Source organism: Peromyscus californicus, unplaced genomic scaffold (genome assembly GCF_007827085.1).
Source record: "Peromyscus californicus insignis strain IS unplaced genomic scaffold, ASM782708v3 Scaffold_13__1_contigs__length_99412109, whole genome shotgun sequence".
NCBI classification, from domain to species: domain Eukaryota; kingdom Metazoa; phylum Chordata; class Mammalia; order Rodentia; family Cricetidae; genus Peromyscus; species Peromyscus californicus.
The window spans coordinates 74,942,473-74,958,911 of NW_026294424.1; the positions used below are offsets into that span (position 1 = coordinate 74,942,473).

The window sequence follows — 16,439 nt, forward strand, 5'->3', positions numbered from 1 at the left end:
TTACCAGGATCGAGTTCTTTTCCTACTTCCTCACTCCCTTTCCTTCCCCTTCCCCATCTCCTCCCCTCCCTTCCTTTTACCTTTCCATGGCATCTCCTTTGTGCTCATTGTCTACCCACGCCCTCCTTTTTTTTTTCTGCCATTGTGTTTTGTTTTGTTGTTTTGTTCTGCCTGCTAGGTTAGAAGGTAGAAGAAGAAAAAAAATAATATTATATTGTCCCCCCTCATCTCACTGAAACAGAGTCCTTGTCTATCTGTGTAGAAAGCTTGGGAGTGAAAAGTTCCCTGAAGCATGATGCTCCTTTGTCTTGCCTTATTTGGCTGTCATAACAAAATGCACAGACTACGTGGATTATGAACAACAGATGTTATTTCCTATTGCTGGGGAACCTAACATTGGGTTGATGGCAGATTCAGTTTCTGGTAAGGGCCAGTTTTCAGGTTGAGCAGCTGTTTGATACTGTTTTCATAAGAGTACCCATCCCATCTTTGAAGGCTTTGACCTCAAGACCCTTCTCTCAAAGCCACACCATCTAATCACATTGCTTTCATAGAATACAATTTATTTTGATGTTTACGTATAGTCCATAATAATTCCCCACTTGGTTTTATAGAACTGCTAAGGAACACCTGGGGACTTGAATGGAAAGGGCACTGGCCTGAAGATTTTTATAGCTGAACTCTAGTGGATAAGACATTAACCTCGTCATTAGTCCCCTCATCTGTAAAAGAGGATAGATCCTTAATTTGAATAGCAATGTTTGCTTTATATTTATTAACACTATTATTGATGACAATTGTGCAACTAAAAAAAATACTAGGAATAACTAAAAAAAAAAACTAGGAGGCTTTATTTAACTGAACAAAGCAAACTTATTTCCATTAAAATATGATTTATGCTGTTCTCCCATCAATCAGTCTAGAAGGAAGAAAACAGGCAATGAATATTGGTGGTTGGGACTTGCAAATGAATTCGGATTACTTCTATACTGACACAGTTAAAGAGTAAATTTTATGTGACAATGGAGAATGGATTACATTTCATTAGAGAGAAGGTGCTACAAACTCATGAATGAATTTTTTATAAACAAACTAGGTAAGGTACTTCCATAATGATTATATTTAATTTTAATAAGTATACTCTGTACAGAAAAGGGGAAGAAATGATGCCCAGAGGATCTTCATTCCAATGAGAGGGGCTACCTAAAAGTAGGAGGAGAGAAAACCTCATCCACATGAGGGATGGATGGCTGGAAATACGGATAAATGTACGGATGAAAAAGTAAAAGGGCCGGCGGTGATGGCCCACGCCTTTAATCCCAGCACTCGGGAGGCAGAGCCAGGTGGATCTCTGTGAGTTCAAGGCCAGCCTGGTCTACAGAGGGAGTTCCAGGAAAAGCACAAAGCTACACAGAGAAACCCTGTCTTGAAAAACCAAAAAAAAAAAAAAAGTAAAAGGAAGACAAATGTGGAGACATTTAGACATTTATAGACAGATACATATTCCAACTGACTCAAAATATTTTTCTTTACTGAAAAGAAACATGCTAGATCAGAGTCCAGCCTACTGAAATATTTGTGGTAACAAATCTTGTTCTCTTATCCACTTTAATGATGGCTATAAAATTATCTCTGGCATCAACTTACACTCCATATTGAACTCAACATCTCAAAAACAAAATCTGTGTTTTCTATTTTGCATACCTTTAGATGGTTTAGTTTACTTAACAAATTACTTCAAGAAAGTTTTCTCATATACGTTTATAGTGCTTAGTTTCAGTATTCTTATGGGTAGTGGGATTGTTTTGTCTTCATAAATAAAGACTTCTAGGTATACTTTTTTTTGATTGTTTATATTGAATTGGATTTCTTTGTGTAACCCTGGGTGTCCTGGAACTTGCAGTGATTGTCTGGACTGTGCCTCCTAGAGCTAGGATTACAGCTGTATACTATCTCACCCAGTTTAAGCAAATACCTCTTGAAACTTAAATATGGTTACTGTTTTGAAGAGAGCCCATTAATGTTTGAGTGGATCCCACAGCTGCATCATTTTATCATCAACAGATGTACAAACAGGAGGATTATTCACTATTAACCTTTTGTACTGGGAATAATTGTATTTTGACTTAATAATTATTTGTTTTCAATGTTTCACAACTATATACAAAAAAATTAAAAATTTTATATAACAGAACAATAACTCTTCTTTGCATCTTATTTTCAAACCCAGTGACATAAAAGACTATGGTTATATTCTCCAACAAAAATAATGCATGGAATTGCAATATGAAAATACCAGTGCTGCTGTTTGTTTCTCAGTTTAATATTTTTGTTCTTTATATTAACCACTGATAGTTATTATGCAAATTAATTATTATATACGTAGTTTTAAAAATACTGTGTTGTTGAAAAACATATTTGGCCTGATTTGGAATCCCATCCTTTTTTCAACATGGTACACAGTCAAATCAAATATCTCCTGAAGGACATCTGCCAGATCTTTTCATAGACAAAAATACTACAGTAACAATAATACCAAAATGCAGCCCAATAACTAGCAAAATAAAACATTAGTAATTCTAATACTGTGCTTATTACTAAAAGAATAGAAAAAGTGGAGAAGTATAAGGCATGATCTGTCAATGACACACGGGATAAAAGAATGAGCTTTGTGAAGTTATAGGAACCACAGTTCTCATATATTCATGAACACAAGAAGAGTTTTGCAAACTTTTCAGCAAGTTTACCTGGATCCACTTTCTCTGGTGGAGTACTGGATTCAAATAGCTGGTGAGAACAGGAGATACAAGGTGCTCAGCTGCTTTGGAGATGGTGACGTTGATTCTTGGCCAGAGGACAGGAATAAAATAAAGGGGCGCTGGTTCGGTTTTTGTTCTTTTTCTTTTACATCTTCTGATTGAGCTCCCTTGCCTATAGAATGTCCCTCATATCTTAAGGGAACTCATGTTCTAGAATCTGATCCTGCTGCACAGAACTCGGCTTTCTTCCTTCCTTCCTCCCTCTCTCCCTCCCTCCCTCCCTCCCTCCCTCCCTCCTTCCTTCCTCCCTTCCTTCCTTCTTTTCTTTCTTTTTCTCTTTCCTTTTTTAACTCCCACTTTAAGTCCTATACTAAAATTCCTTTCTATTATGACCCATTGTCCGTGACATGCATTCTCTAAGCTCGCCAAAGTTCTCCACTGCTTTGGAGTGGTGGGGCTGGCTGTTAATTTGCACGGGACAGGGACAGTAGAACTCAGGCTACCTATAAGACATGACAAGACAGCCTCTGCCACTTTGAAGGACCTACTGCTTTCCTCTGAGTCACCAGCCTCTCACAGTTAATAACCGATTACTAATCGATGAATACTGAAATTCCCTTCTTCCTTCTTTCCTGTCTTCCATTCTCATTTTCTGTGCCCCTCCATCTCTTCCTTCCCCTTTCCCCCCCTCTTTTTCTTTCTTTCTGTACTGGCATTAAATCCAGGTCTCACACATGCTAAACTGAGCTATTTACCCAGCTCACTGAATTTTAGAATTTGTTGATTCATTAGATTCCAGCATTGAGTCTTTAACCATTAGTAAAAAAAAATCTCAGTCGGGTCACTTTGTTGCCATTTAAATGTAATTTTTGATCTACTAGTAAGCCTTGAATGGTATTTTGGTATATAATAAATTTATTGCATAGTTATTCTTGAATTCTGTAATGTAGTTCATTATATTTTACACATATTTTAAATATAAAGATCCTAAAGAAATTTATGAACCCACTACATTATAATTGATATAGTCTGTTCTTGTTTGCTCAATTTTACTGTAATAATTTCTTCAAAATAATGATTATATTTTAACAACTTTACTAACAGTAACAATCCTTTAATGTCTTTTTATATAATATGAATATATCTTTGTGAAATTTAAATATTACCAATAAGGATTTTTCTTTTATTTCTGAATTTTCAAGCTTTCGTTCACACATTTAAGTATATTAATAGACATAAATATATGTGTATATTTGAAATGTTTTGTAAGTAGTATGCATCTATATCTTAAAGATTGATGTCAATGGTATTAATCTCCTTCATACCTTTAAACTGTTGGCATTTTATATTTGTAATTGAGTGGTGATATATAGTCATAACCTCTTTTGTTTCAGTCACAGGCTTGATGGGATGCCTTTGAATGTTTAATTTTTGATGTTAGGAAATTATTTCTTATATCCAACAGCAATAAGACTTAGTATCAGTAGTTGGCTGTATACAAGAGCTATACAATTATCCAATCTTGGCAGTAGTTCATGGGAATGACATTCATTTCCAAAATATTGCCAGTGCTTGCTATTATTATATTTCACTTTTGAATTTTTTTGTACATATATGTGTGTATGAATGTAATTGCAAATTATGTAGATGTTCTGATCACTCCAATTTACTTATTTAGAGTTTTTTTTATTCATTTTGTTTTTAAGTGTTTGGTCCTGCTGTGAACATGAAGCATTCCCTAGTGAACCTTACATTACTTAGTGCTCTAATCAGTTTGTGTCTCTCTGAATAATCATTGGGAAATTGTTTACAAAGAGATTTTTGTTTTGTTTTTTGTTGTTGTTATTGTTTATAATCTACACTGGTAGTCTTACAAGAGCATGAGAGAATAAGAAAACCAATCCGTACATATGATACTCATACATTTATAAAGCGATGGAGTATGTTATAGTTTAGAAAGATTCACATACAACACTCTCTGGGTTTTCATTGCATTCTTCATTATGAAAATGTGCTGTATTATTGTTTTTAGATACTGAAATTATTATTTAAATTTAATTCTAAGAATTTAAAAAATGACAATGAACACTATAAACTGGGAAGTGTTACTTATCTCTTAAAATTTTTTCTCACATTATTCTTATGAGTGAATTTATTTTTGTGTTTTCTCAAGGCAGCCAAGTATATTCAGGAAGTCATAGAATATTGTCTTTACAGTATTGACAATTTCGTATGTTTTTAAGTATGTATTTGAAAAACCAGCATGTTTCAGGAAGGGGAAATACAAGAAACTTGGGGAGTAATTTGCTACACGACGTATTGGGAGAAAAACTTCTTCGGAGTTTTGTAAGAGCATCAAGATCATATGGAAAGCAGGGATTTTACTGAGAGTAAATTTCCCTGATCTCAGAAAGCCATGAGTTCACTTAGTCCACCTTAAGTGCTCCTCTCGGCGTGAAGGAAAGCATGGACACCCTCTTGAGAATATAGACTAGGGACCCACAAGAAGCTCTTGCTGAAGTCCAATTTCGAGACTGACAGAGAAAATAGTGGGGCACACCTCAGACTTAACCACCCAAATGACTAACCCTGGTGAGAAATGGTCTCTAGAAGGAATTTTCCTCAGAAAGCCTCTTGAAGACATGACTTAGAAGTCAGGCTTCAAAGAAAAGGATGAGTTATCAGGAAACATTGTGGAGTGCTGTGAGGTGAGGGTGGGATTTAAAAACTGGTTCTTGCCTCAAAAATTCTAGCAACAAAAACAGTTGCTAAGGGAGACCAATGAAAGAATTCATGGCAAACATGTTTCCTTTCCATTCACATTGTAGCTAAAGTCTGGAGAAACAGCTGCCAATATCGCTAGAGAGCTGGCGGAACAGACCAGAAATCACTTGAATGCTGGGGATATCACCTACTCAGTCCGTGCCATGGACCAGCTGGTTGGTCTCCTGGATGTCCAGCTCAGGAATTTGACTCCAGGTGGGAAAGACAGTGCTGCCCGCAGCTTGAACAAGGTGAGACCCTCAGCTGTGTCTGTCTTTCAGTTTGAAGTAAAATCATTGAGACGTTCTTGCTTTTTTTTTTTTTTCCCGTTCTTCTGTCAAGTTGCACGGTTCAAAAAAAGAACCCATCCTTTCATTCAATTGACTTGACTATTTCGATTACGACCTTACTTGACTTTAATTTAGAGAAATATGTGGCAGTCTCTTCATATGCGTTTTGTGTTTGCAATTCTCCCTTTGGTAGTACTGTCTCAGTTTCTTTTTTTATGCTAAATTGCGGCAAAATTAATGTAGATGAATGCAACTGGTTATTGTTTCCTATAAAGTCATCTCTCAAAATAATTGATAGTGTAAGGAGTATTTAATCAGGAAGTGGAAATTTAAGAAACATTAACAAAGGCATGTTAAAATCAATTTTAGTTTTCTTTTTATTTCTCATTGAATATTTTTAATGAGATAATTTAACCTACCTAATATTACTTTTAAAAGCAGCTAGGGCAAGGAATTGGATTTTAATATACACTTCATTTTAATTTTTAAATGACTCAGATTTTTGTATCATTACCAATGAAATTTTGAGTGTTTTATTTATGCAAATTTTAACTTTAAATAAGCAAATTTAAATATGTTACATTTGAGAAAATATACTGTATTTTAATAAACATTTCATTTGCATAACTATATATAAATTGTAAACACAAAGTACATGTTGCATGTTTATAAAGAATGTCATTTATATGTATAAAACTATTACATAGTAGACTAATATGGTGTCAAAAGGTTAGCATCAAATGAAGATGCTCACAAATGGCATAGCTGAATTCTATGGCCTGGGATGTAAACATAGTCTTTCCAACTTTAAAAATAGAAGATTTTGACAGTTGAAGACTAATGTTCCGATAAGAAATTCATTTTTAAAACATTCTTCTTTTGACTGAAAGAAAAAATTAACATTATCATTCAACATTAAAAAGCCAGATTTTTTTTCTGTCAGATAGCTCTTGCTGCAGTTTCTTTGGTAAGCAAATGTAATTTTAGTGTTTATTTATTAAATATAATGTATTAGGTTTCTTGGTCATGCTGAGCAAGAAGGAGTTATTGTTTGTTTGTTGTTGTTTTTTTTTTTTTCACTTATATCCTGATAGAGTCATAACCAAGCCCCTGATGGAATAGTCGACAGCTGCCTATATGCTGTGGCATGCTGTGACTTTAATGTGTTATTACCCTCACTGACTTGATCCTACTAATGAACATGGCTTCCAGCTATTCTTATCATAAAGGGTTGGGAGTACTGATTTCTATTAATGTTACACATCCATAACATGACTTGTTTGTTACTGCAATACTTTGTATCTTTATTTAAAAGTGGTGTTAATGTCTGAGGCTATCAGGTAAAGCTGGCAATTAATGTCACATTCTAACTGGCTATAGCTAATCAGCTTGCCTAGACTGAATATCAAATAACTACATAATGGGCAAATTTCCATTCCTGGGGCTTTTTAATGCTCTCTTTTGTTTCCCATTTGGCTCTCTTCAATTGTTTTTATAATGCAGTTTGTCATATGTTAATTTGCATGAAGGGGTAGGGAGATGGGAGGGCAAAGGTTACTCATGTGCTTGCTGGCTTGCTCTCATTTCCTGTGGTTCCTACTTTCCCTGAAGCAGTTACAGCCCATCAGATTTGCAAAGTCAACTAGGTACAAATCAATTGCACTCCACATTGAAATTCTGGAGAGCTAAGAGTCCTACATAACTGTGATGTGAGTCAGTGATCTGAATGACAGCATTGGTGATTCACTTGCACTCATTGCTGACTTCTTCTTCCGCAAAGTTCCTGCTCCCTCATTGAAGAAAGCAGGAATTAAGCTTGGTACAGTATTAGCTAGTGAGCTACACAAAAAGCGTCAGGGTAACTGCTCCCTAAAACTGGAGAAACTCTATTTTGCAATTCAAGGCTAATGACCAAGGGAACTGAAAAACACAGGGGAAAATGTGAAAATCCCACAGTCTGATTTATAAAAATTTGGGTCATTCATTTAAACAGTGTGAATGAATGGTTATTGATTATTCATTTTAACACCAGGGGAAAATGTTTTGGGCCTCAATACAATCTTCTGTCAACAAAAACAAATTAAATCAAGCTTCTTTCCCTACTAGTTTCTAAAATGTTTTCTATTTTGGCCAAGACTGTCAAACCCAATTCTTTAAGAAATAAAAGAAGCAGCAAGTCAGGAAATGAGTCACATTCTATTAATCTCAAGTTATCTGACTCTTGATATTTGTCCCATAGGGTTAAAAATAGTCACAATGAATGGGCATTTCTATCTTCCTTATAATAGGATTTTTGAAGGTATGAATGAACACATAGTATGAACACACACATCCACCATATAGACTGTCTTGAAAACCACACATAATCTCTCTTTAAAATAATGGGTTCCAAACCTTTTGCATAATTGACTTACCATCTTACGTTTCCACTTGTGGCTCATAAATGAATGACTAACCGGATGTGACCGGGATCATTTCACATGAATGTATGTTGGTTTGTACTAATTTCTACTAAATGTATTCAAAGGCTTCTTTCTATCGACAACTTCCCACCACCTGGTTTTTAGGTGGGCTGTTCGGAAAAAAGGTTTTTGGCTGCTATAGTGCTGCTGCGTAGCCTTCATTTTCTTCTATAAAAGTCGTGAATCAAAAAGTAAGGTGTTGATGTAGATGTTTTCTTTTATTTCTCTGTCACTAACTCGTTTTTTCTATTCTGTGTTTAATCTGCTGTCTTAATGGATTCAGCTTCAGAAAAGAGAGCGCTCTTGCAGAGCCTATGTCCAGGTACTTTCTGTGTTTTTCTAAATGTGTTAAGTTGTTGAATTGTCTCTGTTGGTGATCGCATGTACGGGCATCTGAGGAAAAATGATAATGTGCCATATTGAACTAAAGGAACTTCTGGGAGGGCGTGCAGGGTGGGAATGGAAAAAAAGGGTCTGTGTTAAAAAGAAAGCTGACAGTGCCAAGTTCTGTCAAGCACGAGAAACAGACTAGAGAGAAGGTGCAGCTTGAGGCATGGAACATTTTCACCTAGGAGCTGAGTTTAATATAACATATAAATCTCTGTTTTTTCATAGAGTCGCTATACAGATTTGACTTATACACTGAATTGTTAGTTCATTCAGAGTAGAGTCATATAAGGCAAGACACAATATGAGATTTTTGAAATAATCTTAGTTCTGTTTCAACATAGAACTCAAGATGCCAGACAGGGTTATGACTAGGTTACTCTCTCATTGAGATCATATGTAAATATAATTTTTATCCAGGATGGAAATTTAGTTTCCTAACAGTACTGTTCTCATGGTCTTACGGTTTAGTGTAAAAGAGAACATTACTCAGACAAGCTGGGTGTCTTCCTGGGTTTTGTTTTACCTGTTGCTTTGTGGGGAGGCTGGCTTTTGTTTATTTATTTGTTCGTTTATTCCAAGCTAGAGTTTCTCTTTGCAATAGTGCTAACTGTCCTTTGTAGACCAGGCTGGCCTCAAACTCACAGTGGTCCATCCACCTGCTTCCAGAATGCTGGGGATAAAGGTGTGTGTCACTACCCCTACCTTTGATTTTGAGTCTGTGAATTTCATGATCTCAGTATGCAAATCACAACATTCTATTGAAGCAAATCCATCTATGTTTAGAAAAAAATGACCCCAGGAGCCAAGTCAGCTTTTGTGAAGATTGGCAGTACCAAATCAAAACCTTAACAATTTATTCACATTTGCATAGAATATGGGAACCTTGGCTTTGTCTCCCCATACCCTTAATGGCTTAGTTGCTGTAAACATTAGGTATCAATCTGTTCATTTGTGTCTCCCCAATGATCTGAATATTCACATCTACTAACTTTATGGCTAGTATAAAGCTGGGGTATTGATAATTAGAAAGCTGTTTAGCTAAAATCATGTCAGAAAAACAAGATGACCTTAGGAGAGAATCACTCAGGTTTTTAAGATACAATATAGGTAGACATCCTAATGAATGAGTATGACATCTGTCTTTGCTTAGTCATTTGTTTAATTTGACCACCATTATTTTTTCTTGCCCCATTTAAAAAAATACATGAAATCAATCATTTCCTCAAAAGTGTTAACAAACAAAACAAATGTAATCTCTGCCCTGAGGTTTTATCATCTGGTAGACAAAATTGATTAGTTAAACTTCCATTCTTCTTCCTTTAGTTAGCATCATATTGGGGAAATATAAAATGTACCTTGAGTAGATAAGGTATTTTCCATGTCTTCTCAGCCACTCAAGGGTGCATTGCAAGTGTTAGCGATATTCCAGTTAATTTTCAGACAAACAGAATTAACCAGCTTGTTTCCATCTGTAAGGCGGGGATATATATATTGCCTTACCTATCTCTAGTGTAATGGCCAAGGCCCTTTTAACAAAAAATTGATACCATCACAAGAGAAACGTCAGACTAATTTATTAAAGATGAACTGGATGTGACCCGGAAGCCTATGAAAAAGAATACCCAGAGAGGCAGAGAGACCTGTGTATTTTTGTGCTTAGGTGTTAAGAGGAGTAGGGCAATTGAGGGGTAGTGTGCTTGCATAAAGTGAGTGTGGTGTAACCTCAGGAAACTGAGAACATAGCCGGGACTGTTCACTTGAGTTCGGACATCTTTCAGCCTTTGATTCTCTTCTTTGAAGGCAGACAAGTGTCTCTCAAATGAAGACCTACAATCTGCTTCAGAAGAAGGTCATGAAAGTGTTTCTTTCGATTTTGTGACTTGTTTCCTTGTAGAAAGATTGGTGGGCCAAGTGCAAGTAGCTTTCTACCTCTGGTGATGTCTCAAATGTCGTGGTGCCATAATATGGGGGGGGGGGGGGTAGGATATTCTGTCTCTAGTTTTATTAATTTCAAACTTGGTTTATTTTTTAAAGGAAAACATAGGATAGAAATAAATCGTGTTCCTGTCTTATGAGTTGCATTTTGAGTCTGAAGGCCTTCTTAGCATGGGGAAATAACAGCATTTTGTGAGAATCATTTAAAAGAAAAAAAAATCTAATTTGATGTTGAAGATTAAGGAGATTATCTTTGTATTTGCATTTACTTTATGAAACGAATTTCTGTGAATAAGAAAATATTAAGGCTTATTTTCTTAGGTTTTAGAAAAGCATCCTTTAGGGAAGCACAGTGTGAGAGGTAGGGGAAGAACTCCCATCACAGAAAGGTGGGGAGCAGAGCCTGTGGCAGCCCTGCCAGGATTGTTTTCCATTGTGCTCTGTGCTATCCTTTTAATGGGACTTTCGGGATAATTAGCTTTCCAGTATTTAAAACTATGAAATGCATGGTCATTCAGACATGAATCTCCAATGGAAAATTAATAGCACAGTTTATTCAACAGCTGATTTCCTGGTGTTACAATTGACTAGCTGTGAATAAATGTTTCAGCTATTGACTAAATATCTGATGAGACACAATACACACAGAGGCCACTGGTGATGCAGAAATGCTCTGCTCGATAATACAAGAAGCTCCTTCTGATCATGTTCATGTAGACTGCTATGCCAGGAAGTTTTACAGTCAATGGTGCTGGACAAACCCCTGGAACTGACTCATGAAGAGGAGTTTTATTTTACCCATTGTTTATATGTTCAGATCATACTTGGTGCCATCTCTGAAATAGGTGCCTGATATACTGGAAAGGCTTTTGGTCTTCAGTCTAACATGATTACTTCTCATTGTGCGTTTCTACAAAATGTGGCCTTTCCATTTACATTGGACAAGATCCTTCTAGGGATGTGTTTGACTATCTGAATCCATTTATTTTTCATTCATTATTTTAAGAGCAGGAGTCTATTTTATGAATTATAAATATTCATGCTTTATATTTTCTTGTTTCCTACCCTTTATTCTATGAAAAAAACAAAAGCACAATGAAATCAGACCTGCCAACTATCAATTATAAATTACCAGTATGTGAACAGTTTAAATTGGGATGGGTTTGAAAATAATACATGAATTCCAGAAATAGTAAATTTACATTCTAAAGTTTTAAAAACAGGAGTCCAGTACAGTTTACTTTTCTTTATTATTTGTGACTTTTATTATAGTAAATCTTTATTGATTGCTAAAAGATAAAAATTGATATTGCTTATAGTAAAAGGACATTAATTGGTCCTGTAGTATACTATTTTTTGAAGTTTGGTTTGATGATGCAGGCCTGGGCCCACTGTTGGTTAGGGAATTCAGGTAGGAGAATATCCTGGGCCCCAGAGTGACTTCAGTATCAGCCTGGGCAGTTTAGTGAGACCTTGTCTCAAAATAATAAGTAAAGAGACTGAGATATAGCAAGTAATAGAGCATTGTTTTTATTTATGAAGAGAATTGTGAATTCAGGGGAGATAAAACTGCCTTAGAAACATCATAAAACAACTCCTATAAAGTAATGTGACCAGACGGGGCTTAGAGATAGGGGGGTTTGAGAGAGGCAAAAGGAGATGAAAAGACAGGCTGAGGTACATAACTAAGACTGATAACATCAGTACTGCTCTCCTGATGTGCATCTTGTTTTCTTCCACACCAAGGTGAAGATGACGATGGTTTCTTATTAAGAATCAGGATATTTGGGCTGGAGAGAGGTTAAGAAGAGAGGACCTGGGTTTGATCCCCAATGTGCACATGGCAGTTCACAGCTGCCTGTAACTCCAAGAGGAGGGGATCCAATGCCCTCTTCTGACCTATTCAAATATTGCATGAATGTGTTTCACAGACATACATGCAGGCAAAACACTAACAACATAAAGTAAAAAAAAAAAAATAAAGTTAAAAAACATTTACTAGGTCAGGTATGTGGACACTGTCGCGCAGAACACTTAGTATTCTCTATTATTTGTGTATGTTTTACTTTGAGACAGGGTCTCCATGTGTAAAACAGGATGGCCTTCAGCTGAGTTCTTCCTGCCTCACTGTCGTGCACCCTAAGATCACAGGCATGAGATAAGTTTTCATTCACTCTTACTCAATATTTGTAAGAACTTTGTGTCATGGTTCTTGCAATACATTTTGTTCAAAGTGAACATGGGAACCCACAAAGAGTTCATTGATTTCCATGAAATCACGGAGGTCAATGACTGAAGAGATGTGGAAAGCTGAAGCTGATTTGAAAGCTTATGTGCATTGACTCCTAAGGTAAAGTAGCCTTCTGACTTGCCTCATCAATGTGTGGTAGGAGGCAGGATCTAGCATTTAGTGTGTAGTAATTGGTGTGTGTGTGTGTGTGTGTGTGTGTGTGTGTGTGTGTGTGTGTGTGTGTACTGTATTCCAGATAAGATAAAGTAGCCTTCTGACTTACCTCATTAATGCGTGGTAGGAGGCAGGATCTAGCATTTAGTGTGTAGTAATTGGTGTGTGTGTGTGTATGTGTGTGTGTGTGTGTGTGTATACATACTGTATTCCAGAGCTGGACTAGAGTGAAACAAACCCCCTTCCTTCTCTCCCACGTGTACACAAACTGACACCATGCACCCATGTCCAGTGCCTGTGTAATCATTACTTTGTACTGTTACATTAATTTCATACACACCAAAATTTGATTGCGAGGTTCATTCACATTCAAAGGAGACCCCGGTTTAAACATGTAGTTTTAAGAAAGGAAAAAGCTGTTAAAGGAGCTATCAGACTGTTTTCCAAAGTGACGACCCACATTGGGTTTCTGTCAGTTTTTCCAATGTCTGTCAGGTTTCCAATTCCACCCCAATTCTTTTTTTTTTTATTATTATTACTTACAAATTGTATGGCTTAATGACTCAGGCTTCTCACTAGCTAGCTCTTATAACTTAACCCATTTCTATTAATCTATAAATTGCCACATGGCTGTGGCATTATCGGTCTGCTTGCACCTTATTGTTCCTTAGGCGGCGGCTGGCGTCTCTTCTGCCTCTGCCTTTCTTCTTCCTGTCTCTCTCCTTGGATTTCCCACTTGCCCCAAGCTGCCTTGCCATAGGCCAAAACAGCTTTATTTATCAACCAATCACAGCAACACATATTCACAGCGTACAGAAAGACATCTCACAGCACTTTCCCTTTTCTATCTAATCAAAAAGGAAGGTTTTAATTTTAACATAGTAAAATTACATATAATAGAACAGTTGTCAAGCAAGAATTACAGTTACAATATCTTGTCTATTTTATGTGGGAAAATTAGAGAAAATATTCTATCATCTATCCTATAGTTATCACCCAATTCTTGTCAACACTGGTACTATTCTGTCTTCCGGATGTGTACACACTGGTGCATATGAACTTCAGAGATTCATGACTCTGGTTATGGGTCAAATACCTCAACATTTGGGAATGTGATCCATTAACCAGCAAAAGACCATACACTTCCAACCAGATGGGTGTAATTTTAATAAGAATTTAGAAATACAGTGTAAATTTAAAAATATAAACATACAACTTTAGAACAACTGCCTTTGTGTTATAAATGTATGCAAGATTTTGCATATATTTTCAACTATAAATCACCATCCTTCAATTAATAATTTTTGTTAACATTGTTCTCTTCTTCAGAAGAAACTAGTAAGAATTACTGGTGTTCTTTTTTCCCTCTGCTTTAAAGGTAGAACATTTTCTTAGTTAATAAACATACTTTATACCTTTTCGTTGTTGTTCTTCAAGTCTCAGAGGTATTATGTTCTCCTTAAAGTCTGTAGTCATGCTTTGCTAATAGAGCAATAAAAGTGCGCTTCATAGAGACTTTAGCCACTATCAAGACCCAGTATACCAGGGAAGGTTGCTGATTAGTGAGATGATATTCTTCAGCCTGAGAAGTAAGGACTGCACCATGTGAGGAATTAGTAGTAGAGAGTTACATTGATGAGTGTGTTTGTGCTGGATGCTGAGGTGACAATTCACATTTTTAATATTTAAAAAAAAATTGGAAAACAGAATTTGGTAAAAAGATTGAAGTGCTAGAGAAAGAAGACTTGAAATAACAGAAAATTTTTAAGAGGTCCAGCAACTGAAAGGATGGTGTCACCATTTAATGAAATGCTCTATTTGTGATTAGTTTTGGAAGGATGGATAGAGAACCTGCCATGAGGCATGTTAAATTTTGACTTTAATAGATATGTAATACACAAAGTAAATATACAGCTAAATACACAAGCTTGGCATTTAGTTTGAGGAGATTATCGTTTTTTACTGGTGACTAATAGTAACATTTAAAGCCACTGTACTAGATAAGATTTTTTTTTTGTTGTTTGTTTTGTTTTGTTTTCCTTTACTAGTTTTAAAGGCCAAAGCCTGGGTTCTGGCAGTCCTAATAGCTAGGATTGGGCATACATTCTCAACGTGCCAACTAAGGAGACAGTTTTTAGTGAAAAGCAGAGATGGGTTCATTTATGGTGGCAACATTTGGATGAGGAACTAATCAAGGCATCCAGTGACCATCAAATGCATTTGCTTCAGCTTGAATTTTAGAATTAAATAAAGTATAAGGAACATGGATAATTGAGCAGTCCCTATCAACTTGTGTCTCCATGCATCACTCACCCATCACTGATCCAGCCCTGGCCCTTCCTGCAAGGTGATCTAATAAGTTCTCAGAACTGTGTGAAATCTCTTTATCTGGTTCACATCTGGGCTTCAGCTTTCTGTCACTTCGCCTGGATTCTTGAGGAAATTTTAATTTCTTAGAGTCTTCAATCATCTGAAAGCACAAGTATTTCTCTCTAGAATACCTTTTTTTCCCCTAAAGAGTAGTTACAGAATTAGAACATAAAAAGAAAAGAATCTGGTGCTGAGTCCCAGCTCCCTACAGTATAAGAGGTTATAAAGTGGAAGAAACCCCAGCAATAGCTAAAGAACAGCCTTAAGGGCAGGAGTACCATCAAGAACAGGAGAGATTTCTACCTCAAGATCACCCCAAGTTCTTGTTATTTTAATTTATTTTAAATTACTTATATGTCTGTGTGAGCGTGCATATATAAGTGCAGGTCCCCTTGGTTGCTGGTGGCAATAAATGTCCCTGAAACTAGAGTTACAGGTGATGGTGTATCACTTGACATCAGTACCAGGAACAGAGCTTGAGTCCTCTGCAAGAGGGGTGTGCTCTATTAGGTGCTGTGTCAACTCTCCAGGGTCACATCCCAAGGAAGAAGAAATGATGCTCAGTGATGCTGAGCCAGCTTTAAAATGATGATCCCAACTTCTAAGCCTAAAAGTACTACCAGTTCCTGATGGAGGTAAAGCATTCCCCCACAAAGTCCAGAAATCTATACTTCAGTAAAATACCTAAAGACATTTTGCCCATTCTGTTCATTTTTGTGTCGCTGATGCAGACTTCCTGTGACCTGAAGTTGCTCCTTGCACCTTTGACAAAGCGCAAATTGAATTATGCCAGTTTTACTTGGGTGCCTTCGGTGCATGAGACAAGAAGGAGTCTATGTTCCATTTATATTGCTAGGAAGAAATTAATGAGTATTTTCAAGTTCCTTGTTTGGTCACTTAATTGGCTGTGTGACAGAGAGCTCTGTGGTGCATGTCAAACAACTTTCTTAGTCCTCTAATGATTTGTGCTTTCCTTGTGACACTATCCTGTGCACCCTGTCAGACTGGATATCCTTGTTAAAGTGGCTAGAATAAATTGGCTAGCAGTGTGCATACAATGTTGTAT

The 16,439-nt window shown here is 36.5% G+C and overlaps 1 protein-coding gene across 36 annotated transcripts in view; it reads left to right on the plus strand.

The window, feature by feature from the left end:
• Nucleotides 1-16,439, plus strand: part of Adgrl3 (adhesion G protein-coupled receptor L3) — a 754,357-nt gene that overhangs the window by 584,182 nt on the left and 153,736 nt on the right. For 32 of the 36 annotated variants that reach the window (XM_052735282.1, XM_052735248.1, XM_052735252.1 and 29 more), the window contains 2 exons: nt 5,588-5,773; nt 8,558-8,596. In XM_052735282.1, the coding sequence (XP_052591242.1) occupies nt 5,588-5,773; nt 8,558-8,596 (225 nt within the window). The remainder of the gene's footprint in view (nt 1-5,587; nt 5,774-8,557; nt 8,597-16,439) is intronic. The other 4 variants (XM_052735259.1, XM_052735269.1, XM_052735271.1 and 1 more) reach the window with 1 other exon arrangement.